The sequence below is a fragment of the Bemisia tabaci genome, chromosome 1 (genome assembly GCF_918797505.1).
Source record: "Bemisia tabaci chromosome 1, PGI_BMITA_v3".
NCBI lineage: Eukaryota > Metazoa > Arthropoda > Insecta > Hemiptera > Aleyrodidae > Bemisia > Bemisia tabaci.
In genome coordinates, this window is record NC_092793.1 from 90,907,181 (window position 1) to 90,934,074 (window position 26,894).

General features: G+C 40.0%; 2 protein-coding genes across 2 annotated transcripts; one reads left to right on the forward strand and one right to left on the reverse strand.

Annotated features, from left to right (window-relative positions):
* Positions 1-279: 279 nt before the first annotated feature.
* Sgf11 (SAGA associated factor 11kDa) lies at positions 280-10,307 on the reverse strand. The gene has a single exon (XM_019056360.2). The coding sequence runs from the start codon at positions 9,986-9,988 to the stop codon at positions 9,281-9,283; it is 708 nt and encodes a 235-aa protein (XP_018911905.1). The 5' UTR covers positions 9,989-10,307; the 3' UTR covers positions 280-9,280.
* Positions 10,308-18,156: 7,849 nt separating this feature from the next.
* On the forward strand, positions 18,157-21,664 carry scu (hydroxysteroid 17-beta dehydrogenase 10). Its single transcript, XM_019056361.2, has one exon. It carries the CDS (start codon positions 18,356-18,358, stop codon positions 19,124-19,126), a length of 771 nt encoding a protein of 256 aa, XP_018911906.1. The 5' UTR covers positions 18,157-18,355; the 3' UTR covers positions 19,127-21,664.
* Positions 21,665-26,894: the final 5,230 nt, after the last annotated feature.

The window sequence follows — 26,894 nt, forward strand, 5'->3', positions numbered from 1 at the left end:
GGTGTAATTTCAAGCTTTTTTTTTTAGAGAGAATTACTTTTTTTCGTAAATTACACCATTTCCAAGGAAAATCGATGATAAAACTCGTCGTACCGACCTACGTCATCAAGAAAAGTCCAAGATGCCCGAAATGCAAACACCTCCTTTTTTTCTCTATGTGAATCAGGTACTTAATAATGTTAAAGAGCGGGGGGGGGGGGGGGGTTGTTGCAATATTGTCATATTAAGAACAGTTCAAGGAATGCAAGGTTGTTCAGAAAATGATGACCACAGATAAAGTAGCGATTTAGAATGAGTTATAATATAAAAAATGCTAAAAACAGAATTCGAAGCTACGATGACAGTAAACGAAAATTAAACAAAAACTCTTTCTCAAATATTTCAGATGAAGATGGCACTATACAGGGTGTCCCAAAAGTCCGTACCCCCTGATAACTTTTGAACGGTTAGAGATAAAAAAACGAAACTTAGGGAATATCTCTATCTCTATGGGGACAATCTTGTAGGAGGGTCAAAATTTTTGCCCCCTCCTCGGGGGGCGGCCCTCCAACTTTCCTTTGAAGGGTAGCCCCTCTTTTGTGATACATCATTGGAAAGATCGTTAAAAACTAAGAATTTCGGCGCACACCGCAAATCAATGTCTTCATTTTTGACCGAGTAATGATAGGATAGGATAAAGGTCAATTTTGACCTCTTTTCAAAAAAACATAACTCCCCCTAGTAGCAGGTTTATATAAAAAAAATTTTGACGAAAGTATACCACTCGTATAACGGTTAAGTAACGGGATGTGCAAAGGAAACCGCCGTCGTATAACCGTTATCAATCAAATAATTTTTTAAATTGCGCGAATAACCTTTAGAATTAGTAGTCCAGTCAATCTAGCATTTTTCATGGAAAATCTATGTATAGAAGGTTTTTTTGCGGAAACATGTTGCATTAGGCTACCAGAACAACATATCAAAAGTTTACCAAAATCGGCCGTCCGCTAAGGCCGCCATCTTGAAAAAAGGGGGGGCGGGGGGCCAAAATACGCCGCCGGCGACCGGTTTTTAGCTTATATCTTGAAAAATATCGATCCCACGGAAAAATGTCACTGAACCTTTTAAAAAGATCTTAAAATTTCCTATTAGAAACACTATACATTTATCAAATTGCGACTTCTGGTTCGTGAGATATGGCGGTAGTTTCCTGCGGCTAGGAAAGTCAAATCTTGCGAGAAATCGCGTTTTTTCAACAAAATCTGTTATTATCTTAAAAACGGCGAGTCTGAGGCAAAAAAGTGTTCTCACCGGAATGAAAGAGCATAAAATTTCCATGCTAAAAATGATTATGAATTCACTAGGGGGTCCGCCCCCGGAGCGCTATGCGGTCCGAACCAACGGCGGCTACTATGCGGTGAGGCTCGGCTTGGCCGCGCCATGAATTGTTGCGGTCCAAGATGAAACTGCTTCACTTTTTTGGTAGATTTACGGCGAGGGTAAGTCATATTATCCATTTAAATATGTGATAATTTCCTTTTATTATGAACCCCCCCCCTCCCCCTCCCCCTTTAGGTCATGCATGTTGTATAGTTAATACATGTCAACGGTCGCGCTTGAAGATAATGTTATTATTTTATGCTTTCTTATTCAAATACAATTTGTCAAACAACAAATCCTCTTTTTTCAAAGTAATTAAAAGGTAATGAATTAATACAAAATATAGAAAGAGGGAGTTTAAATTCATCCTCTGCTTCCTCTTCGATCAGTGTTTCTGTTTGATTGCTGCATCCCAAGCCGGAACAATGTAGACAAATGTCACTGCATGGTAGACCAGCTCTCTTACAAGAGCAGCAGTTACTACAGCCTTTCGAACATGTACATGAGATGATTTGTAAAAGTTCTTGGGGGGGGGGGGGGGGCGGATTGAGCATAGGCACAAGGAGAAGCCTGAGTTCCGAAAATTTCCGCCCCCATTCCTTGGGATTCCGTTTTCTTCCTCTCCAGAGTTGAACTTGATAATATACACGTAAGAAGTGTTGTTTGCACGCATCTGAAGTTGGAGGCAACGTTTGCAGTTTCACCTCAGTTTTTTGCCTTGCCAAAGCACGATTAAAACATTGAAATCTGCATTTGTTCAAAGCAGTAACTGATTTTTCAGCACCACACAGCAAAAGAACAAGTTGCTCACCCGCTTGAAAAAGCTCATCTACGGTGCAGTCGGTTTCATCAAATTTCTCAGCAATACAAGAGACTTCGCCACATTTTTCTAACAGTTTAATAAATTTGCCTTTGCCCTTGCCACGAAATGCTGAAGTGGTATCACATCCACTGACGGCATGGATAAACAGAATGCTGTTCTTCAAATTTACATTCGATGTTCGCAATTGATTTGAGCTAAAAATTTGGGCTGCATATTTGCCCTTGTTTGAGTGATAGGACGTCGCTTGATGCAGGCGTCAAAGCTATCATTAGAACAAGGAGGTCGATGTCTTCACCAACGATTAGAGTACCCATATTGAGAGAGTATGGCCACTGGTGTTACCACCTCTGATTGGCTCAGCCATCTTAGGCTGAATGGAGTCCTTAGGACCGAAAAATGGCGGACGCCATAAATTAATGTGATGCAAAATGATTCAAAATGTAGTTTTCTTTGCTTATTGTAACGACAAATTAACCCAAATGCACTATTGCGATTCTTTACATATTTTTAAGGCTAATCGTGAACTTGTTTCTTCGTTCCTCTCGGCAGACTGATTGCTTCATTTACGATGAGAGTATCCGCATCGTCCTCTGCTTGAGATACTTTAACTTGACTCCCTGTAGTAAAGTGTTTCGATAGCAAGCAAATCAAACGCGCCTCATTCTTTTCATTATAAATAGAATAGAAGCAAGTCCTGCGGGCCACGGATAGAGGACTGTCCTCAGAAAAAATTAAGGCAGGACATTTCTTAAAGCTATAACGTCGTCACCTTTCAACGCTTTTTGTAGAATCTGTTGCGCTTTTTGTTCGTATCCATCAAAAACAATTGAACCTTCAAGACCATCATGCTTTTCAACATATAGGTATTAATAAACGATTCCACCGCTTAAGGTAATAAACGAAGAAATGCTTGTCTTATTCCTATTTCTATATTTTGTATTAATTCATTACCTTTTAGTTACTTTGAAAAAAGAGGATTTGTTGTTTGACAAATTGTATTTGAATAAGAAAGCATAAAATAATAACATTATCTTCAAGCGCGACCGTTGACATGTATTAACTATACAACATGCATGACCTAAAGGGGGAGGGGGGGGGGGGGTTCATAATAAAAGGAAATTAGCACAAATTTAAATGGATAATATGACTTACCCTCGCCGTAAAGCTACCAAAAAAGTGAAGCAGTTTCATCTTGGACCGCAACAATTCGTGGCGCGGCCAAGCCGAGCCTCACCGCATAGTAGCCGCCGTTGGTCCGGACCGCATAGCGCTCCGGGGGCGGACCCCCTAGTGAATTCATAATCATTTTTAGCATGGAAATTTTATGCTCTTTCATTCCGGTGAGAACACTTTTTTGCCTCAGACTCGCCGTTTTTAAGATAATAACAGATTTTGTTGAAAAAACGCGATTTCTCGCAAGATTTGACTTTCCTAGCCGCAGGAAACTACCGCCATATCTCACGAACCAGAAGTCGCAATTTGATAAATGTATCGTGTTTCTAATAGGAAATTTTAAGATCTTTTTAAAAGGTTCAGTGACATTTTTCCGTGGGATCGATATTTTTCAAGATATAAGCTAAAAACCGGTCGCCCGCCCCCCCTTTTTTCAAGATGGCGGCCTTAGCGGACGGCCGATTTTGGTAAACTTTTGATATGTTGTTCTGGTAGCCTAATGCAACATGTTTCCGCAAAAAAACCTTCTATATATGGATTTTCCCAGATGACCCTTATTTAGAGCTAAATTGACTGGACTATAGTTTATATAGAAGTTATTTGTAAAAATGCTTTATATAACCGTTATACTTCAGTTATACGTATTTTTTATAAGTACGCTCTTTGTATGTATTTTATACAACCGTTATATTTTGATTATACATTCGTTATATATAAATACAGTGGACTCTCGATAATTCGAAAACCTCGTTAATTCGAAGGAAAGTCTGTTTCCCTTGAAAATCTCTCGATAATTCGAAGAAAATCAATGTATTTTTCTCCCCTCGTTAATTCGAAATTTTAAAGCTGGCTTAGCCCTCTATAATTCGAAATTGCGACGAAAATTCTCTCTGTAATTCGAAATGTGGGAAGTAAGTATGGCCCTCCCTCTATAATTCGAAATAAGACGGTACATTCCCTCTACAATTCGAAGTCAACTGTTCATGTTCCTGGGTGTCTGAAAGAGCTTGACCTTTGAGCTAAAGACCTTTAGGCGTAAATCCGTCCATTTGCCCCTCTATAATTCGAATTCAGATGGCGCCTTCCCTCTATAATTCGAACCTCTCTAATTCGAAATTTTTCTACATGGAATCTCTTTAATTCGAACTCTCTTAATTTCGAAACCTCGCTAATTCGAAGAAAAAGCCGATTCCCTTCAATTTCGAATTATCGAGAGTCCACTGTACGCTCTTTATATAACGGTTATACTTCGTTTATATACTGTGAATTTAGCTCTGCTACTAGGGCCGGTTCAAATTATCGGAGAGAAAAAAATAAAAGGGGAAAATTTACCAAACTGTAAGCACATTTAAGTAAAAATCACTGCTATCACTGCAAAGTAATTTGAAGGGGGGGGGGGGGGGGTTCGGATCCCCAAATACGTCAATTCAAGGGTCATTCGATTTTCCCTCGCAATGACCCAATTTGCCCCAACTATGCCTCAACATTATCTCCGTAAGTTCATAATTAGTTCAACATTGCGTTTTAAAGTCCACAAATTTCGGGCAAAGTTAAAAAAAAAAAAAAAAAATGTAGTGATTCAATTTGACCGTTTAAATTACTTTTTTTTTAACTTTGCCCGAAATTTGCGGACTTAAAAACGCAATGTTGAACTAATTATGAACTTACTGAGATATTGTTGAGGCAAAGTTAGGGAAAATTGGGTCATTTCGAGGGAAAATCGAATGACCCTTGAACTGACGTATTTTGGGGTCCGAACCCCACCTTCAAATTACTTTGCAGTGATATCTGTGATTTTTACTTAAAGGTGCTTACAGTTTGGTAAATTTTCCCGCTTTATTTTTTTCTCTACGATAATTTGAACCGGAGTTATAATTTTTGGAAAATAGGTCAAATTTGACCTTTGACCGATCATAACTCGGTAAAAAATTAAGATACTGATTTGCGGTTTGCGCCAAAATTCTTGATTTTTAACGGCCTTTTCAATGGTGTATCACAAGGTAGGTGTTACCACTTGAACAAAAAAAGTTCAGGGCCTCCTCCCCCGAGGGAGGGGCAAAAATTTTGACCCTCCTAGATGATCCCCTTTAAGATAGAGGCATTCCCAAAGTTTCGTTTTTCTATCTCAAACCGTTCAAAAATTATCGGGGGGGAGGGGGGGGGGGTGCGGATTTTTGGGACACCCTGTAGAAGTTCTTAGAAAAATGTGATGAATATTGTACAATTAATAAATCAAAACGCTTTACGTTATCTGGTTACTTGGTATCACTGGTGAGAAATGACATTCCGAAAATGCAAGAATGCACTTAGATCTATTTAATTTCAAAATGAATTTTAGTCTCAAAAAATGACTCTCAAGAAACTAGTCTAGAGATGGACGAAATTAAAATTATTCTGTTGATAACGAGACAGAATTATATGCTTTCCCGTCCCTGACTGAAAATCAACAATGAATAAATATTCGGGGAGTAAGGAATTTTATGGCAGCAACTTAAATAAGTACTTTCTAGGATCAAAAAGATTATTTTTAAAGATAAAGCTGAGGAACCGAAAACTTTTCAAAAAATCTCAAAAAATAGGGGGAACCAAAATTGCTTTGAGACGATCAGCTTTACAAAGATCCATAGAGACTACTTACGTGGGCCTCTGTTGGTGCCATACTGCTTAGCACTGCTGTTTAGACTACAACTATAGGAGCTTTTTAAGGCAAATAATTTGATTACATTTTGCAATAAGGAACCAATATTTCTGGCCCACTTTAGAAACAGCGTACATGCCATTGGTTTCACTATACAGATATGTGATTTTACGGGAGAGCCAGAAATGGTGGTTCCTTATCGTAAAATGTAATCCAATTAAGTATTTCTGGGGCAAACACGTAGTCACAGATGAAATTCAAATTTGGTCGAAAAAGCAGGCAGAACCAAAAAATTTTCATTTAGTTACCTTAATAAGGATTCATAGAAGCTACTTAAGCACGTTATTGGTGGTGTCACATGCCTCGAAAAATTTTAAGACTACTGCGGATTGATTAATTGCTAGCCTTGCCAAAAAGCATCATTTTAACCACCGACTAGTGGACTTGATAAATTCTATTTCTCGAGAAAAAGCAAACCAAAGCACAAAATATTTCTATTGTAGCTTCCCAAGGATGTGTAAAAGGTACCTAAAGGTGTCTCCACTACTGACTTGTAGTGACTTTTTTATAAAATGAAAGTATTTTGAAAAAATCGGTAGGGGAGAATCGGGTAATGAGAGACTAACAGGGTAAAGAGAGACCTACCCCCCTACTTCTGAGCTCCCTGTTTGAGTAAAAAAATTGAAAAAATCAGGGTACATTCGTTACCTTATGAGAACTTATTACCCAAAGTTTCATTTCTATCACTGCAAAAGAAAGTACTTTTTTTAATTTTTATTTTTTTTCGCATTTTTCATGTCTCTCTTTACCATTACAGACAAAAGAGAGACCTGGTCTGGATTCCCTCTTATATTGCATAGGAAAAATATGGTAGGGCAATGAGAGTGTTCTACTAATAGAGTTTGATTACCATTTCAAATTTCAGATCAATCGGACCAAATCTGAATGAGTTACGGGGTTTTGAAATTTGACCATGGGAAGTTCACAATATCAATTCAAAAATTGAAATTTCAAATTTTTATCAAAGAGACAGAAAAAAGCAAAAATAGGGCTTAAATATAATCTAAATGGTATATAATGAAATTAAACATCAAAAAGTTGCTTCAGAGAAGATTTTGGCCTTGAAATTATGATAAAATTGGCCAGTGGAGTGGTTTCAGGGTAGGTACCAGTTATAAAATTTGATTTTTTCCTGATCTATTCTGATGTTAGAGGAATAATTGTCTGCTTAGCTGGCATTTTGACACTTGTCTCCAGGTCATATTTATCTAGAACATTGTGCAGAGGCACCTTGTTGAATGTGTGGGGGAGGGAGATTAGATAGTTAAAATTTCATTAGTTTTGGAACCCTCTACTTCTGGAGCAGAACTCATATATTTACTTTGAATTTGGAAGCCTTGAATCTTGTTTCTGTTGTCTTTCACTTATGTTTTTCCCAGTGAAACGAATCGAAACTGAAAACCTCTCAATACCCTGGAGAAAAAAAATCCCAAGTCTCTCTTTATCCTGGAAAAAGTATGACCCAGGATAAAGAGAGACTTTTCCTGCCAGACTTGAAAATTTGTAAATGGCATAAAACAAAAAATATAGTCATATAGTACATATCCTAAGCTACAAAATGGTACAATTTTTTTTCTTTTTGGAGTAAAATTTACTTTCCAAAATCCACGAAAACTGCGGCACGGAACGAACTTAAAAACACAGTTCAAAAAAGAGGTTCTGTTTACATGCACTTCCCGCGGTCCGTTATCGTCCGATCCGGTCGGGAATTTGTGCAAGAACGTATAAATGGACCAAGAGTCCATTTCTTCTGGTTTCATTAATTAAATCTCAAACAGGCAGCAGCAGGAGCAAAAGTCTCCCATTACCCCGGTCTCTCTTTACCCGGTTCTCCTCTATTTTTTATGAAAAATATCCCATTTTTGGTGAAAAATAGCCTATTTTTTTATGAAAAATAGGTATCCAACTTTTACCTGGGGTAGAATGCCTCAGGAAAAATTGTAATTAGTGCGCTACAATTCTTTTAGAGTAATCTACAAAATGGTACATCGAAGAACTCTGAGAGACAATTTCATGATTCAGGAGAGGCTCCAAATGCTTTGATAGAGATAGGCACTTTATGGGTTAGAAAATACATATTCGACTACTTGCACAGTTTGTGACGTTTTTGAAGGGACTACAATATTTTTTCAAGCATACAAGGTGTTGTTTATGATCCATAGATACTATTTTTACCAATTTTGACTAAAAAAAAAAATGTCGTCTAATTTCAGAAAAATCGAATTTTGAGCGCTCCCGAGCCAATTGGGACCATAGTGGGGAGGCAGCTTTGCCGCAAGGGTCCACAATACACTAGATCACGCGATAATTTATCGCGGGAAATTGTGGAAGGCCTTCTCGATTTATGGAACGTGATCACGCGATAAATCATCGCGTGAAAATGTGGAAGCGTCCCACATTTTGTGGAAATTTTTCTTTCTTTCTTTCTTTTCTCGCTCTTCACTTCGAATCTCATATTCTTGTACCGAAACATTGTGGAAGAGTTTTCACATGTGTGGCCAGAATACTGAGGAAGGGTTTCCGTTTCCAGTCTCCACAATTTGACGGAATTATTGTGGAAAGGCTTTCCACAATCTTTCACAAAGTTAGAAGGGTTTCCACAATTTTCTACAGAATATAGAACACCCTGCATATCTCAATTCTTCCATCTAATCTTGTATCTAAAACTCTAAATACATTGTTATTGCGTTACCACTAATACTTGCTTTTGGTACGAGTCAACAACCCTCCTCGTTCCAAATTCCCCACCAAAAAAAAGAAAAAAGAAAAAAAAAATAAATAAAAAAGTCAACACTTTCTGTGGAAGGGGTCACGAAATTGTGGAAATTTTTTTCAATTTTTTTGTGGAAGAGGAAAAGCTTATTGTGCGAAATTGTGGAAGCATAGTACAATGTGTACCCCTGCTTGCCGCTCCCGTCAACTCTCATCCTCCATCCATTTTTCCGCTCATCTTTTTACTTCGCTCCCTATCTGTCTACGTTTCTTCTTTTTTCACTCATTAACTTTTCCAGTGCCTAAATTAGCCGCTATGTGCATACACCCTAGTGCCCTGTAGGTAAATCCGGCCCTGATCAGAAGGGTGGCTTCATTTATAGCTGTGACGTAGAGAAGTACATTTCAACGCTTGGTACCACCTTCTGTATTTTCTCTATGATTGATTTTAATTAACTATAGGCTAATGTATCGTCATGATCCGTATGCATTTCGAAGATAATTTTGAAGTTTACCTAAGGGGTGCTGGCTTTCAACTTACTTTTTGACTTCTCTTTCTTCCTACTCAAAGGAGAATCTGTCAAGTACATACAAGTGTTGGTCTCAGTATCCCAAGTGCGGCTAGAAGAATCTAGAGATAGAAGAGTAGCAAGGTTATCCACTGATTCAACATTGATAGGAGCAATATCGCTGGGAACAGAAGCTTTGGGACGTGGTCCTTTCTTAGTCTTCTTCTTCTTCAGGTCTAGTTTCTTGGATGTTTTCTGTTTCTCACTGCATATCTGCCAATCTTCATCGTCATCACTCATCGTTTCAATGTAGGAGCTTTCCTTCCCAGTATTAGCAATTCGCTGACTTGCAATTCGAGAGCTATTCCGCTTCATTCCCATACAGCACTCTAGGTGGGGTGCGAATTTAGATGGAAGTATACGCCCTCGGTTACAATTGGGACATACACATTTCACAGCTTTTTTCAGATGCTGTGCAGCTGAGGTTACGGTCATGTCAGGAGTTGATTCAGTTAACAAGGGTTCATCGTTTTCAGGCGAATACTTCCCGAGGCTAGCATTGTGGTGAATTTCAAAGATGCACTCTAAGATAGATTCATCAAGCAAATTATCATATACATACTTCGACACGTTATCAGCTGTTTCAGATTGTTGTAAGAACAGATGAACGAAGTCACTTTTCAGCCGATCAAGTTTTGAACAGTCTTCAGACATATTAACCACGCGTAGACACCAAAGCACGTGATAACTTGTTATTATCAGAGGCAAGAAAAATTACTAGCTATGTTTATGCGAGCCTCTTAACCTAACTTCAATCGAAACCTGAGTTTGAAACCAAGGTTCAAATCACGGCATAAACGATACGGAACTAACGAAATGTAGGTTTCCGAAATTTGTGTTTGAAACCTTATTTTACACTAAAGACTAGGTTTTCGCACTCCGCATAAACGAACCGGAGGTTGAAATTAGTTGAAATTCGACTTCAAATGCGATTTTCAGGTGCGCGATCGGCAATATGGCGGATTTATTATCATAACGTTCGTAAACAACTGGTGCTTATCCCACGATTTAGCGTTAATTTTGTCATTATTCAACATTTTTTACAATCATAATTTTACTATAATTGTTGCTTAAGCACTTTCACGTGATTCCTTCAGTTATATGTGGCTTACTTATCCTTATTTAGCTAAACGTAGGACGTTATTTTCTAGTGAAGGTGTTTAGTGTCAGATGGAATCCAGGCTTATTACTGCTTTTCCAGATAATTCTTGCAACTCTAATCAACATTTTATGACTACAGAAGCAAAGCAAGCAAAGAGCTTTACAGGCTACAATTGAGTAATAGCCTTACCTACCAGTTCATCATCTGCGGAGAACTTTTTTACTGTATCCAAACGATTTGCCTAAGATTTCAAGATAAGGCACCATGCTTCCCTTTAAGTAGTGCACCGAATTTTTTCATTTCAATCTACCGATTAAATCTAAAATCTGATCCAGTCAGAGCTGCATAGCTCTTGAATTTGTGTGTTATCCGTGTATCTATTTCCTGGTTGTCCTACTGGAAGTGTGACTCCAGCCACAACCGTGACCTGCTGACTTATTTCTTTGATCCAATCTCTTGTAAATGATGACTCAAATTCTGAAGCCATCATTTATTGAAACTAGTTCAAAGTTATTGCTCCAAAGTATCGTCACTCTTCTCATACTGATGCAGAAGGAAGGAGATTCTTCGGTGAGTGCTCTGTGATCTAAGATTTTCAATTTGAGATAAGAATAAGGTTTTTATTGAGGCGTGTAACAATTTTTGGTCGTTGAACCACTTGTCATAATTGAGTTTTGGCGTTAGAGATGCATCAACTGTGGAAAGTGGCTCTGCCTGTGCAAAAATATCTTGTGACAGCAGTGAATGTTAGTAAATGCGCTTTACAGATAGACTGAGAGCTCCAGATTCCAATCTAACTGAATTATTAAATTCAGAAGGATTTTTGAATTGAGTTCATATCGAATCTCAGTAGGAGAATAATATACAGTCTAAGCGAAAGAATATCAATGGTAAGGTTGGGTTTGTGTCTTAGATTAGTGAAATGCAATGGCAGGTTCTGAAATCTTGTTTGTCAGTTGCTCTTTAAGTACATGAGTCACCTTTGAAAATCAAGTTTAAGGAAAACACACATAGGTAGGCAAACAGTGGTAGGTAGCTTGCCTATTTTCTTCCTGTCTTGCTCATGGACTCGGAGAGCAGTCGGAAAGAGGGGTGCGAGAAACAGGATTTCAGCGCGTGTCTCTGGGAATGTGGAAATTCAGAATTTGTGAAGCGTCACCAGTTTGTTGAGATTGTCACCGTCCATTGCCTCAAGAGGATTTAGACGCTTCTGCTTCAGCGATACATTGTTGACCTATCAATATCTGCTTATTTTGATCATATCGTGAAGGAGGAATTCCCATAAGTATATCCCGATTCTTTATTTGTTTCACTACAATAATGGCAGACACACAATCTTTACAACAGCATGGAGTGAAGGTGCGGTGCTTTACTGGATTAGCACTCCTACACTTTCAATGCCTATATCTAAGTACCTATTGTAAGATCATTAGAAGCTCAATCAACAACATGATGAATTTCTGCGCCTGCCATAATTATTTTTAACATCACTAAAAATTACCTATGGCAACTTTTCTGAACTCAGAATATAAGCTCGAGCATGATTTGGAGGGTTGTTGAGATTAGGTATTCATTCAATTTTAAAGATGAACGTGAAATGATGAAACATCTACTGTCATTTTTCCAACTGTTGCTCAGAAAGTCAGTAAAGGCTTTTCTAGTGAAGATGAAGCCTCCGCTTATATATTGTGGAAAAATTGAACATACACAGGTTAAAAGAGTAATACCTAATAATTTATTGAATCAATTCATAGTGGAAAAATGAAGTATAGCTTGTGAAAATGGCGCCAACATGAAATTCAAGTTCAATCGAAAATATGCGCATAAACAGCGCCAAAATCGGAAAGTTTGATTTCCCGCGAAAGTCGGGTTACAGCGCCCGCATAAACCCGACGGAGGAAACTTGCATTACAAACTCGGGTTTCATGAAACCCCGGTTTCGAGCCTCGCATAAACGTAGCTACTAACTTTAGCGACAGATAGCAATGAATTAAGGTTTGTTTATCTACAGCTGCGTGAAGTTAGAGTCCCTTTATACCAAGAGCTCATAGAGAAAAAAAAGGAGGTGTTTGCATCTTGAGGACAGGGACGAGTTCTATAGGACGCCGTTCTGTTGTGAGCGGGTGATTGCAGCGCATTCTCGCGTAGGATCCTAGTCAACTCAGAGGATCCTTCCCCCCGAACCTCGACTCATCCATCGCCCGCTCCAAAAGTGAGGTTAAGCCGGAGATTGAAAAATAACACATAAGGCGGCTGAATTCTTGAAAAATAAGTATATTTTTGGCGTTTTTCGACCCCTTTTGACAAGGTAGGGCTCGCCGCATGTATTAGAACGGTGAAAAATTCGATTTTTTGCAGTTATACGCGATCCTACGGATTTTAATGAAGTCCAACAACTGATAACAGCAGTGAGTTGCGAGGATCCTACGCGAGAATGCAGCACTAGTACCTGCTCACGAATTTTTACATTGACTCTTACGGGAGTCCAGGGTCCTATAGAACTGGTCCCTGTTGAGGATTTGTACCCACCTACGTCATCAATGTAAACAAGACGCTCGTTGAGGGTTATGTTGACGCTGTAAAAACGGACCATAATGTCCGATTTTTTTACTTAAATCAACTCTTTATTTAATTTCAAGCACTTTTTATAGAATGACTTTTTCCCTTAAATTACACCATTTCCAAAAAAATCGACAGGATAAAAACGTCGCTGTACCCAATGACGTCATCAAAGCTATAGATACTCTATGAAAAATTCCAAGATGCCCGAAATGCAAACACCTCCTTTTTTTTCTCTATGCCTAGAGTCCCTTTATACCCAGAGTTACGACAACTCACTTTTGGTTGGGCCAGGATTGGGCTGAAAGTGGCCTAAAAAAAAAATCCAATTCTGATTGGTTCTCGCTCATGGAGGCCGAAACGAGTGCACCAAGATGGCGGTACCTCGAATGTGAACAAGAATAATGAAAATATCACCTAATTGTGGTTTATCAAGAGTAAATTGTCATTTCCATCGGTCCAAAATGAAAAGAGATTAAGAAATTATTCACAAACCAATCTCATTTTCTTTTTAATTGATCAATTTGTTGATGTTGTTGTTTTTGTGTGACAGACATCGCAGGATTCCTGATCCTTATCCCCCAATATCGTTCGTTTGAGTGCACTAGAGTCCCTTTATACCCAGAGTTAAGACAACTCACTTTTGGTTGGGCTGAAAGTGGCCTAAAAAAAAATCCAATTCTGATTGGTTCTCGCTCATGGAGGCCGAAACGAGTGCACCAAGATGGCGGTACCTCGAATGTGAACAAGAATAATGAAAATATCACCTAATTGTGGTTTATCAAGAGTAAATTGTCATTTCCATCGGTCCAAAATGAAAAGAGATTAAGAAATTATTCACAAACCAATCTCATTTTCTTTTTAATTGATCAATTTGTTGATGTTGTTGTTTTTGTGTGACAGACATCGCAGGATTCCTGATCCTTATCCCTCAATATCGTTCGTTTGGGTGCACTCGTTTCGGCCTCCATGGCCAGCCAAGGCCGGCTGCCAGTCAGCTGATAATCGAGTTGTCTTAACTCTGGGTATAAAGGGACTCTAGAGTGCACTAGTTTCGGCCTCCATGGCCAGCCAAGGTCGGCTGCCAGTCAGCTGATAATCGAGTTGTCGTTACTCTGGGTATAAAGGGACTCTATGCCAAGAGCTAAGACAACTCGATTATCAGCTGACTGGCAGCCGCAGAGAGTATAGCAAGGCGGATAAAGAATGGTGGTCGCATTTCGATTTTGGCTGCCATCTTGAAGCGTTGTGACGTCAGGAGGGTACGGGTTTTGCCGTGCAATCCGAGGTTGAGTCGGCCCCCCCGGCCTCGGCCAGCCCATGTACCCGATGTACCCGATACCGTGTGACGTCCAGAGGGTACGAAATGCGACCACCATTCTTTATCCGCCTTGAGAGTATAGAAGGTTGCGTACGTTGGCGCGAGAGTGCGCGGCGAGCGGAATCCCATACCACTGCGCTGATTGGCTAAGCGAGAGTTGCGGACGGACGGTGTATAAAAAATTGCCTACGTGGAGGTGGTCCGGCAGCAACATACCCGCCGCTAGTCACTGGAAAACAATAGAAAATAGTAGTTGCGTACGTTGCCAGCGAGCGCGCTGCGAGCGCTTCTGTTTCAATTACCTCGAGTTAGGTTCAAGAATAATTTGTTATTGTCATCGGTCCAAAATGAAAATAGATTAAGAAATTATTCACAAACCAATCTCATTTTCTTTTTAATTGATCAATTTGTTGATGTTGTTGTTTTTGTGTGACAGACATCGCAGGATTCCTGATCCTTATCCTTATGCCTCAATATCGTTCGTTTGGGTGCACTCGTTTCGGCCTCCATGGCCAGCCAAGGCCCGGCCGGCTGCCAGTCAGCTGATAATCGAGTTCAGAGATGGAAAGTGAAATTTCACAAGGCCCGAATAAATTTCAAAAAAATTGAAATTTGTTGATTTTTCAAAGAAATATTGTTACTAAGCCTCGGAAACGGTTCAGATGATCCTCCTGCTGATGCAGCAGAATATGGCCCACTAATGAGATGCTACACCCAAAGGAGGGGGCACAAGGGGGGTTTTAGAGAAAGTTAGCCCTAACCTAACCTCCAAACCAAATGTAAACAGACATGTACCCAGCAAATCGCGTGGCCCGTGGCCGTGGACAAGATTATAAGAACATCACACCCTTTTAGAAACGTTTTACTTTAGTACTTTTATGTTTTCAGAGATGTGAATAATGGCGAAAAAGCCGAAAAGCCGTGCTCGGCTTCATTTTGGTATAAAAAAGTCCCCCCCCCCCCTCATAAAAAAACTAGTATTTTCATGCCGACGCGTGGAGGAAATTGTTCTTGTGGTGGAGCGGAGGCACTCAAGTGTCAATGATGCATTACTTACGAAAATTAAGGACCCATGACTTACATAAGTGACATCTGACATGACACCGAAATCTTCGTGATAAAAAACTGAGCTGCTGGAAGAGTGGGTGGTGAGGTTAGGTTAGGTCAGGGGGGGCTGAAAAATCTCAATATCGAGAATCACCGTTTCTAGGCGTTTCTTGGCCTCTTGAATGTATCCTCAAAAGTTTCATGAAATTTCATGAAATTTCACGCGTGAAATTTCACTCGAATAAATTTCATGAAATTTTCCATCTCTGATCGAGTTGTCTTAACTCTGGTAGAGTCCCTTTACACCCAGAGTTACGACAACTCAATTTTGGTTGGGCCAGGGTTGGGCTGAAAGTGGCCTAAAAAAAAATCCAATTCTGATTGGTTCTCGCTCATGGAAGCCGAAACGAGTGCACCAAGATGGCGGTACCTCGAATGTGAACAAGAATAATGAAAATATCACCCAATTGTGGTTTATCAAGAGTAAATTGTTATTTCCATCGGTCTAAAATGAAAATAGATTAAGAAATTATTCACAAACCAATCCCATTTTCTTTTTAATTGATCAATTTGTTGATGTTGTTGTTTTTGTGTGACAGACATCGCAGGATTCCTGATCCTTATCCCTCATTATCGTTAGAGTCCCTTTATACCCAGAGTAACGACAACTCGATTATCAGCTGACTGGCAGCCGACCTTGGCTGGCCATGGAGGCCGAAACTAGTGCACTCAAACGAACGATATTGAGGGATAAGGATCAGGAATCCTGCGATGTCTGTCACACAAAAACAACAACATCAACAAATTGATCAATTAAAACGAAAATTAGATTGGTTTGTGAATAATTTCTTAATCCATTTTCATTTTAGACCGATGGAAATAACAATTTACTCTTGATAAACCACAATTAGGTAATATTTTCATTATTCTTGTTCACATTCGAGGTACCGCCATCTTGGTGCACTAGTTTCGGCCTCCATGAGCGAGAACCAATCAGAATTGGATTTTTTTTTAGGCCACTTTCAGCCCAATCCTGGCCCAACCAAAAGTGAGTTGTCGTAACTCTGGGTATAAAGGGACTCTAATTATCGTTCTTTTGGGTGCACTCGTTTCGGCCTCCATGGCCAGCCAAGGCCGGCTGCCAGTCAGCTGATAATCGAGTTGTCTTAACTCTGGGTATAAAGGGACTCTAGTTGGGCGATGGCTGTTGACTTCCACATTCAGCTGCTAAATTCAGCGTCTGATTGCGGCATGAGCCGACTCCCCCGGCCTCGGCCGGCCGGCCCATATACCCGATGTACCCGATACCGTGTGACGTCCAGAGGGTACGAAATGCGACCACCATTCTTTATCCGCCTTGACCAGAGATGGAAAGTGAAATTTCACGTTTTGAAATTTCATGAAATTTCACGTGAAATTTCATGAAATTTCACAAGGCCCGAATAAATTTCAAAAAAATTGAAATTTGTTGATTTTTCAAAGAAATATTGTTACTAAGCCTCGGAAACGGTTCAGATGATCCTCCTGCTGATGCAGCAGAATATGACCCACTAATGAGATGCTACACCCAAAGGAGGGGGCACAAGGGGGGTTTTAGAGAAAGTTAGCCCTAACCTAACCTCCAAACCAAATGTAAACAGACATGTACCCAGCAAATCGCGTGGCCGTGGACAAGATTATAAGAACATCACACCCTTTTAGAAACGTTTTACTTTAGTACTTTTATGTTTTCAGAGATGTGAATAATGGCGAAAAAGCCGAAAAGCCGTGCTCGGCTTCATTTTGGTATAAAAAAGGGTAATCCATAACAACCCAAAAAAAAATGTTTTTACAAATAAAATTAAAGTTACTTACGTTTGGAATTACTTGATAAAATTCAAGATGATTGAAAACAATCCATTTTTGAAACTGAGATTTCCGACTCTAGTTTTTTTTTTTAGTTTTTACTTTTTGCCCTATAACGGTGCTTTGGCCTTAGTGCATAGGCACAAACAGCCACTAACTAACCGACTCTAAAATATATATGTTGGCAGTTTGGCACTGCTGAGAATAATCTTTATAGTATAATTGTTAAATATGTAGGACATTAAGTTGGTTCAGAAATATACCACTAAAAGTGCCGTTTTTTTAGCATTACAATTTTTAGCATCAATTTCTCCAACGTTTCTCAAATAAAAGTCCCCCCCCCCCCCTCATAAAAAAAACTAGTATTTTCATGCCGATGCGTGGAGGAAATTGTTCTTGTGGTGGAGCGGAGGCACTCAAGTGTCAATGATGCATTACTTACGAAAATTAAGGACCCATGACTTACATAAGTGACATCTGACATGACACCGAAATCTTCGTGATAAAAAACTGAGCTGCTGGAAGAGTGGGTGGTGAGGTTAGGTTAGGTCAGGGGGGGCTGAAAAATCTCAATATCGAGAATCACCGTTTCTAGGCGTTTCTTGGCCTCTTGAATGTATCCTCAAAAGTTTCAATAAATTTCATGAAATTTCGTGAAATTTCATGAAATTTCATGAAATTTCACGCGTGAAATTTCACTCGAATAAATTTCATGAAATTTTCCATCTCTGGCCTTGACTTCTGTTGGTAGTCTATTTATTCTATGTATGTCATAAGTCAAGGCGGATTAAGAATGGTGGTCGCATTTCGTACCCTCTGGACGTCACACTGTATCGGGTACATGGGCCGGCCGAGGCCGGGGGGGTCGGCTCAACCTTAGATTGCACGGCAAAACCAGTACCCTCCTGACGTCACATCGCTTCAAGATGGCAGCCAAAATCGAAATGCGACCACATTCTTTATCCGCCTTGGTCATATGTACAATTCTGAGTCGACCACGTGAATCTCCGGTCCGTAGGTACATGTTATAACAAGGAAAACTTTTCATTACATACTGTATTAGTGAATAACTTAGTCTTCTTAAACATCCGTCGTCCGTAGAATTGTTTTCTAAATTTTCCGGAGAAATTCATCGCGGTTGAAAGTCATGTTGAAAGGACTTGTTAGCCTCGTGACTGGTGGTGGATCTGGTCTTGGTAAAGCAACTGTAGAAAAACTAATCAAGGAAGGTGGGAAAGTGTCTATTTTAGATCTTCCGAAGTCTGGAGGAGATGGAGTTGCATCAGAGTTCGGTGGTGATGCCAAATTTTTCCCTGTTGATATCACCTCAGAAAGTGATGTATCATCAGCCTTAACCGATACCAAGAAACGTTTTGGAAAACTGGATGTGATCGTAAACTGTGCAGGCATTGCAAGAGCCAATAAAGTATACAATTTCAACAAAAATACCATGCACAAACTTGAGGACTTTGAGGATGTAGTTAAAACCAATGTTGTTGGAACTTTCAATGTTATTCGTCAGGGCGTAGGCGTCATTGGTGAGAATGAGCCGGATGAAGATGGATATCGCGGAGTTGTAATTAATGTTGCCAGCATAGCTGCCTTTGAAGGTCAAATAGGGCAAGCTGCTTACGCTGCCAGCAAAGGTGCTATTGTCAGTATGACATTGCCTCTTGCCAGAGATCTTGGAACTCATGGGATTCGCGTTTGCACAATAGCTCCGGGTCTGTTTGATACGCCGCTCCTACGTCATTTGCCAGATAAAGTAATTGCTTTCCTATCCAAACAGCATGTTTTTCCTCAAAGGTTAGGCAAAGGTTCTGAATTTGCTGATTTAGTTCAAGCTATAATTTTAAACAAAATGCTTAATGGTGAGGTGATTCGCCTGGACGGAGGTCTCAGAATGATGGCGGCATAGTGCCTCAACAATTCAAAGTCTTAGTTCTTTAGAATCGAAGCAAACATCAATATTGGACACTCAAGTGTATTATGAAAGTAAACGTAATCATATCCTTCAGTTTTGTATGATGAATGGAGCTCTTCCATGCACGAGGGATTTGGGTTTTAAGTAGTTATTCTTCTCTTACATTTTGCAAGTAACATGATGATTCCACTGGTTTTCTCTGAAAAACACCAAAGCTCTCTAAGGAATGGCCGCAGTGGAGGGGATATCCCACACTACCCTGAGTGTCCACCACTGTATTACGACAAACGCTATGCAATGATAGGGAGAAGATTCATTAGCAGGGTTGCCACTTGGTTTGGGGACTCCCAAACTGAAAACACGGCAACCCTACTAATGTATTTGCTCCTATTCTTTGATAGAAACTTTATCTTTACCTAGAGGTGGACTCTCGAGGTATCGTGGGGTACCCCTGCTACTTCAGCCTCAACTTAGAGAGTGTTTTAGCTCTTGGCCTGGATACACGCTAAAATTTCCGATCAAATGGTGACGGTTGCGCACCATCTACCATCAATTTTTTGTGGCCTGCAAAAATTTGATGGTAGTTGATGCCGCAATCACATGCTGAATGTGGCTTGAATGTGGAAGTCATCTGCCTGATGCCTGAATTTTGCGCGTGACGCGCAAAATTCAGCAACCATCGGACTATTGTTGGATTTGTCTGAACTATTCGAGTACATTTGATACACATCTGAATGAAAATAACTCGAATTTGCGAAATTTCAGCTGTTGGGGGATGACTGTTGACTACCACATTCAACTGCTAAATTCAGCGTGTGATTGCGGCATGATGGAACTGTGGGTCTCATCCGTCATCTAATTTCCACACAGCTGTGCTTATTTCATGCTCATTTCAATCAACATGCTGTTTTAATTAATTTTACTCATCAATCCGAAAACTCTCGACCGCCATTTTTGTCATCATTTTTATTGGAAATTTGAGCGTGTATCCAGGCCCTTTGAATCAGATTTCAGAAAAAACCAGTGTCACCATTGTGCTTCTTGCAAAATTGTACATAGAATTCTGTCCAAACATCGCCAATTCCTGACACATGCAAGAGCTCTACTATTAAGTAGTTACTGCAGGGGTCAAGGTGCAATATAAAATGTTGGTCAAGGTACAGAAGAAGTATGTTTCTAGGTATAGAACAAATACTGGAAGATAGGGATTAAAGTAAATTCCCTGACACAGTTTGCTTTAAAAAGTTTTATTTGTTTTGAAAACCACCTCTGATTTTTCTTCTACCAAAGTGTCGGAGAAGGTCTGAAAATTGAAAAAATGAGGAGGGCAAAATTGTTAACAGAACCATTATCTTATTATTGGAGTGTCTCAATTTTTAAGAGTGAAGTAGCAGCATAGGTCGATGTGTGACCTATGAACCCACTATTCTCCTGTTAAATCAAGATTATATTTGGATATGTTTGTCCTTGGTGTGTAAAATGGCACCCTCCAAAGTTCGGAGTGCTCTACCAAAGAATTGCGCCCTCTTATGCGGTGTGGCCAAGTTATGTACCTTATACTAGTGCAACTGATGTGGCTAGATTTTGAGATCAATAAAAGGAAGGAATAAAAAGGCTCTTAGTTCATGAGTTAAAAAGAAGAACTAACTGCCTACATAAAACGGATGATCGCAAAGTATTGAAACCATGATCTCAGGAAGTCCAGTTGGGGAGAAGGAATGTAAAAAAAAAAGTGGTAAAAAGGTTCTTTCACCCAACTCTTCTGGTCGGCTAAAAATTAATAGCAAGAACCGAAATTGCCTGTGAGGGGTTCAAAACGAACCGGTCCTATACAAATAAGAAAACAGTCCTTCTATCTAGAATCCTGCTCCTCTGACACTTACATAAAAAAAATTCCCAGGTGGTTCTCCGAAAACTTACTATACTTTTAATAATGAAAAAACTTTTCGAAACGAACCGTGACTTGGAATTTGCAGTGACCTGTAAATGTTTTCTTGGTTGAAAGTCAGAGTAATTAGTATTCTCTCAGGGCTGAGATCATGCACCTCTGCTTTTTCAAGGTATTCTTATTGTATGGAGAGTCCACCCCAAATAAGTTTCTGTACTTCTAGATTGCGACAGAAGATCGGCTGACGTCACATTTAAATGTAAAGAAAATTGAAGGATGGAGGATCATCTGTGGCTGTCTAAAAGTGCACAAACCAATATAGCGTGGACTCTAGCACTCTCCAGAGGATACCTGCTTGCATTATTTCCTTAACATATTTGCTCTTTATCTTCTATTCTCACATCTGAGGAGCATAATATTATTTATTGTCCATTTTTGCTTCTTTTGAGCATGGTCCCACTTACGTCTTGATTTTATACTTGCTTGTTCTCTTTGTTTTGTTAAGAAAAGAACAGTTGTGAAATCAGTGAAGCTTGTGTCAAACTTCATCTTTAGAAAAGATTAAATGTTATCCTAGGTCCAATTTTGTTATTTATCAAATTATTAAAATCGATCAGTGCCACACGCACAAAGTGCCAGATGAACACAGCTTTGCATAATTTACTTCCATTTTTCCCAACCGCGGTGTCAATGCTGCTGTGATAGCGAAGAGAACCGTAAGTGCAAAATTTTCGAAATCGAGTTTTCTTCAATATTCGTCTAAACTCTTTTAGATGAAATTACTGAGACAGCGAAAACAGCAAAATTCATCTAATTTAATGAAAACGAGACGTATGAGAAAGCCGTAAGTGCACAAAAAATGACTATAGTTTTTTCAAGACAGCCGTAGATGCATGAGAGCCAATGAAAACAGTGCTTTCCAGTAAAGTGCCGGCTGTGCCGCCCTCTTCTGCCAATTTCTAACCTGTAAATGTGTTTGTTGTGCGTCCAAAACGCAACCACGAAAGCATGCAGAAGATAGCACTTACGGCTGTCTTGCCTAACAATAACCTAACACGAAACTGAATTTTACTTTTTTCATGTACTTTAAAATATAATCGGTCGAGTTTTAATCCCCTAAATGATTTCTAGGAATCTTCTGGACGAATAGTGGCAATTTGACACAGGGCCGGATCTACGTTTCACGTTGGGGGGTGCAAGCCCAGATTTTGGCGCCCCCCCCCCCCCCACGCCGGGGGGTCTGGGGGTTATGGAATACCCCCCAGGAAAGCGGGGGGTCCGGGAGCCCCCCCGGAAAATTTTTGAAAATTACAGTGTGCCAGACGGGCGTTTTCCGTAGTTTTTGGCGAAAAATTGATTTTCAAAGAGCGGTGTACACGCATATAAAAATACGCATAAAGTCGCATTCCTCAATACATTCTTTATGTGTGCTTTCTATAAAGCACTGACAGATACGTACTTACACTTCACATTTTATGAATGAATATTGGGTGTACCAAAGGCAAAGAACATTGACCAAAGGGTAGGTTGAAGCTCCAGCGAATGAAGGAGGTAAGTATAAGTAACATTTTTGTGATTTTTAGAAAGACGATTTTAATGTTGAAAAGTTACGTGGGGTCTTGCAGCAAAAAAAATTATTTAAAATGGTATTTTGAGATGAGATTTGTTCAAAATCACCGCTACAGGTATTTTAATTTTTCAGTAATCTCACTTACTCCCTTCATTCACTGGTAGAGTCCCACTGGAAGCTTTTTCAACTGTGAAATTGTATTATAGGGAAAGGCTTTTTTGAGGGTTAGTTGTTAAACAGAGTACAACAAAAACAAGAGAAAGAAAAGGATAAGTAGGTTTTAATTAATCCCATTAGTGGAACGTGCCTATAACATGTTTTGAAATTGTACTTTTCGTGCCTTTTTTTCTGAAAAAATGTCAATTACTGAATCAAAATTAACCGTGCGTAGGCAACTACACTTTCAATTGACAGAATGGCCAGATTTGTCAACCTTTCCTGCAACATGGTCGACCGCAAATAATTTTTGATGAGCTTTAATTTACTAAAACTGCGTTCACAGCTAGCGGAGGTTGTCGGTAAAGTGCAATACAAACAATGCAATACAATTCTCTCCCTCCCTCCCCTCTCCCTCTCACTCTCTCTAAAAAAAGTCATTGCCGTTTTGGCGCCCCCTCCCCCTAAAGTGGCGCCTCGTCTTCTTTCATAGCCTAAGTTTACAGTCATCACTCATTGTTATTTTAATTTCGTTCTTTCCTTAAATCTAGCGCCTTTTTCACCCCCGAGTTAGCCTCGTTAACCCATCGGAATTCATTTAACGATTCCGCGTGCATTAAAAATATTGGAATTTTCAATCCATACCTTTAACCTTGACGCCTTATGCTCAGTGCTGACTTTGACTTCAGCTTTCAGGTGCTCTTCAGAAGATATGAAAACTGACAAAGGACCCCGCACACCTCTTATGGGAAGCTGCACCACGAAGAATTGCCTTCTGACTTATGTATTTCGATTCTCCTCAAGATGCTGATCAAAACTTATAATTGCGCCAACTTTCTATGATGCACCGTTTTCGCAAAAAACCTAGGAAAAGATTCAATTATTCGGTGATAAAAAGCCAGAAAGATTCCTCATTTCAGTGCTCGATTGACAGGCGGCTGTGTGTCAACAAGGAAATCATGGGGACTCCCGCACCGAGCGGCAGTCTTATCTCGGATTCCGCACGCCGTTTTGCTCGACCACCATCCAAATCAGATTCTTGAGGGAGGGAGATAGTCCCTGAGTCGGCAGGTACAGATAAGAAGACGCACAGCTAGTCTTAACGACTTTAAATTTTTTGACGAGTCACAAGCAAAAACTCTTCAGATTCTTGAAGTAGAGTGTCTACTGAGTCATTTAAGCCAAAAAGAAAAAAATTCTGTCGAGCTCCTGGAAAATAAAGTCGATTTAAAGGTATTTTTGGGCTAAAATAGCCAAATTACCCATAGCAAGGCCCGTCATATTATTTAAAAACTTGTTTTCTTCCTGGGTATAATGCCCAAGTTTCTTAAACATGCATATTTTAAGCCTCCGATTACTTAAACTTAACTACTAGACGGACACATGCTACATTTTTTCCTTATTCACATCGGGCCTGTTCTCAAATGCTTTGTTCTTTTTTATTCATAGTCGCCGAATAATTGAATCTTCTCATAGGTTTTTTTGCGAAAACGGTGCATCGTAGAAAGTTGGCGCAATTATAACTTTTGATCAGCATCTTGAGGAGAATCGAAATATATAAGTCAGAAGGCAATTCTTCGTGGTGCAGCTTCCCATAAGAGGTGTGCGGGGTCCTTTCGCCCCTTTTTTCTAATGTTATTCCTGTTTCGAGCTTTGTGGCGATTAGGCGTCGTAAAGCGCCAAAGAGCGCTATAAAAGCGACTCATATGTATGTATTCCTGTTTCGATATTCATAACCTCCCTCTCCTCTTCCCCTTCTCTTCCCCTTCTCACCCTCCCTCCCTCTCTCCTCCTTTCTAAAAAAAAGTCTTTGCCATTTTGGCGCCCCCTTCCTGAAGTGGCGCCCGGGGCACGTGCACCCACTTGCCCCCCCCCCCCCCCCCTTAGATCCGGCCCTGATTTGACAAAGAACGGAGGCTTCTTTCAATAAAATGTTCCGGTCACAAGCTTCTGAGCCCGTTTTCTCAGAACTTCATTTTTGCAGTTACGGCTCTCTTCGCTATCACGGCAGAATGGTTTGTCACGTCTCCATGTGCGTCTGGTAAGGGAGAGTGGGGTTATTTGAGCCAGTTTTAGGAAAACGTTCCTAAATCTTATTTAAAAGAAAAATTTGGTCTGACTTCATGATTTAATACGATCAAGTATACTCTTAGCTGTTTAATTTATGCCGGAATAAATATTTTTTGCTTAAAGTAAAGTCAAGATCTGCATTAGAGCAGGATAACCTTTTTGGCTCCCGCCCAGGGGGTTAACTGTGTCACCTATTGTAAATCATTCTGAATATATTTTAATCAACTTAAAATAGATATTTGTCAAACCTGTATGAGAGATATATTTAAATGTTTCAATGCTGCACTATAAAAAAAGTAAGTGTATAAAGCGTCCAGCCCACCTACGAACTAGGGGCCTCAAAGAGGTTCATCGATGGAACTGTTAACCAAGATCCATCCATATAGGTCAGTCAGTGCGCAGATTTCCCCGCTCGGGGTAAGCCCCTTTCCATTGGCTCGTGACGTCAGCATTACTGCCGCGAAAACCAGAAAAGTCGGAAACAATGTTTTTCTTATGGGAGAAGGCAACTCTTTCTTAACGAGTCATTTAAATTTCTTACTTTTAAATCCTTTGAAACTTTCTGAGTGTCGAAAAAAACGTTTAGACATTAGCATTCAGAGTTTCGATTTTGCCGAATTTGTATTCTTTCATATTTACAGTTTACTCTGCATCAGCCATTTTTACACGCGAATCTATACCGCTAGATGGCTTGTTACATCGCTGACTTCAAAAATCATATAAAAATATAAAAACGCAAATTCAGCTGAATTTAAACCCTGAACGCTAATGTCTAAACGTTCTTTTCGACACTCAGAAAGTTTCAAAGGATTTAAAAGTAAGAAATTTAAATGATTCATTAAGAAAAATTTGCTCTGTCCCATAAGGAAAGCATTGTTTCCGACAGTTCCGGTTTTCGCGGTAGTAATGCTGACGTCATGCGCAGAAAATTCTCATTTCGGTTTCGGGAATGACTGACCTGTATGGATGGATCTTGACTGTTAACTGTTGCCTTTCTATAGCGTCCAGCCCACCTGAGGGCTGGACACACGTTCAAAGTGGAGCTTCAAAGTGGTAAACGTTTAGCCAAGAGTTGACTGGTGACGTGGCCCTTGATGTGTTCACTTTGTAGCGGTGTTTACACGACTTTGAAGACTTAACCCTAAAATTTCATTGAAACAAACATTAAAAGTAAACAAAGATCGTGCTGAAGCAGTTTGATTTTATTAAAATGGATATAGACCGTGATAATTTTGTTAAAAAAGCTGTAGTGGTTGACAAGTTTCAGAGCCGAAACAGCAGGACCTTTTGCGATGACCTGATTTACTTTGGAATCAGCAGGATTTGTACCTTGTGCGATAACCTGTCCTGGTGATGGATTGGTTGTTGCAGGAGCAAGTGAGGCTGGGTTTTCAACTAGGTTGACAATTTTCAGAGTCGAAACGGCAGGACCTTTTGCGATGACCTGATTAAATTCCATAATTTTTCACTACGCAGACGCACTTAAATTATTATTGTAATAGCCGCGCGCTTGGAGAGGTTAGATGGACGTTGAGATCCGCAGAGCATCGATGACCTTCAAAGGAGAGCGGGCCGCTCTCCTTTGAAGGTCATCAATCAACACTTGACTAAACGTTTACCACTTTGAAGCTCCTCTTTGAACGTGTGTCCAGCCCTCTACAAACTAGGGGCTTCAAAGAGGCTCATCGATGGAACTGTTGACTGTTGCCTTTCAAAGATCGTCGGGCCGACGATCTTTGAGGCTAACCGACGTGTTCGGGATACATCACAGATCAGATCTTGAAATTTTCAAGGCATTCCGTGCAGAAATGGCTGAGAAATAGAAGAATTAGTGCCAGTTTGAGAGCCCCAGTTTGTACGTGGGCTGGACGCTAAAGATCGTCGGGCCGACGATCTTTGAAGGTAACCGATGTGTTCGGGATACATCACAGATCAGATCTTGAAATTTTCAAGGAATTCCGTGCAGAAATGGCTGAGAAATAGAAGAATTAGTGCCAGTTTAAGAGCCCCAGTTTGTACGTGGGCTGGACGCTTAAGAAACTAGCCGTTCTGGACGCGCTAGAACGCGCTTTGCGCGT

What these genes read in the sequence shown, in the direction of transcription:
- Sgf11 (XM_019056360.2), bottom strand. Translation starts at nt 9,988, where the DNA reads ATGTCTGAAGACTGTTCAAAACTTGATCGGCTGAAAAGTGACTTCGTT.
- scu (XM_019056361.2), top strand. Translation starts at nt 18,356, where the DNA reads ATGTTGAAAGGACTTGTTAGCCTCGTGACTGGTGGTGGATCTGGTCTT.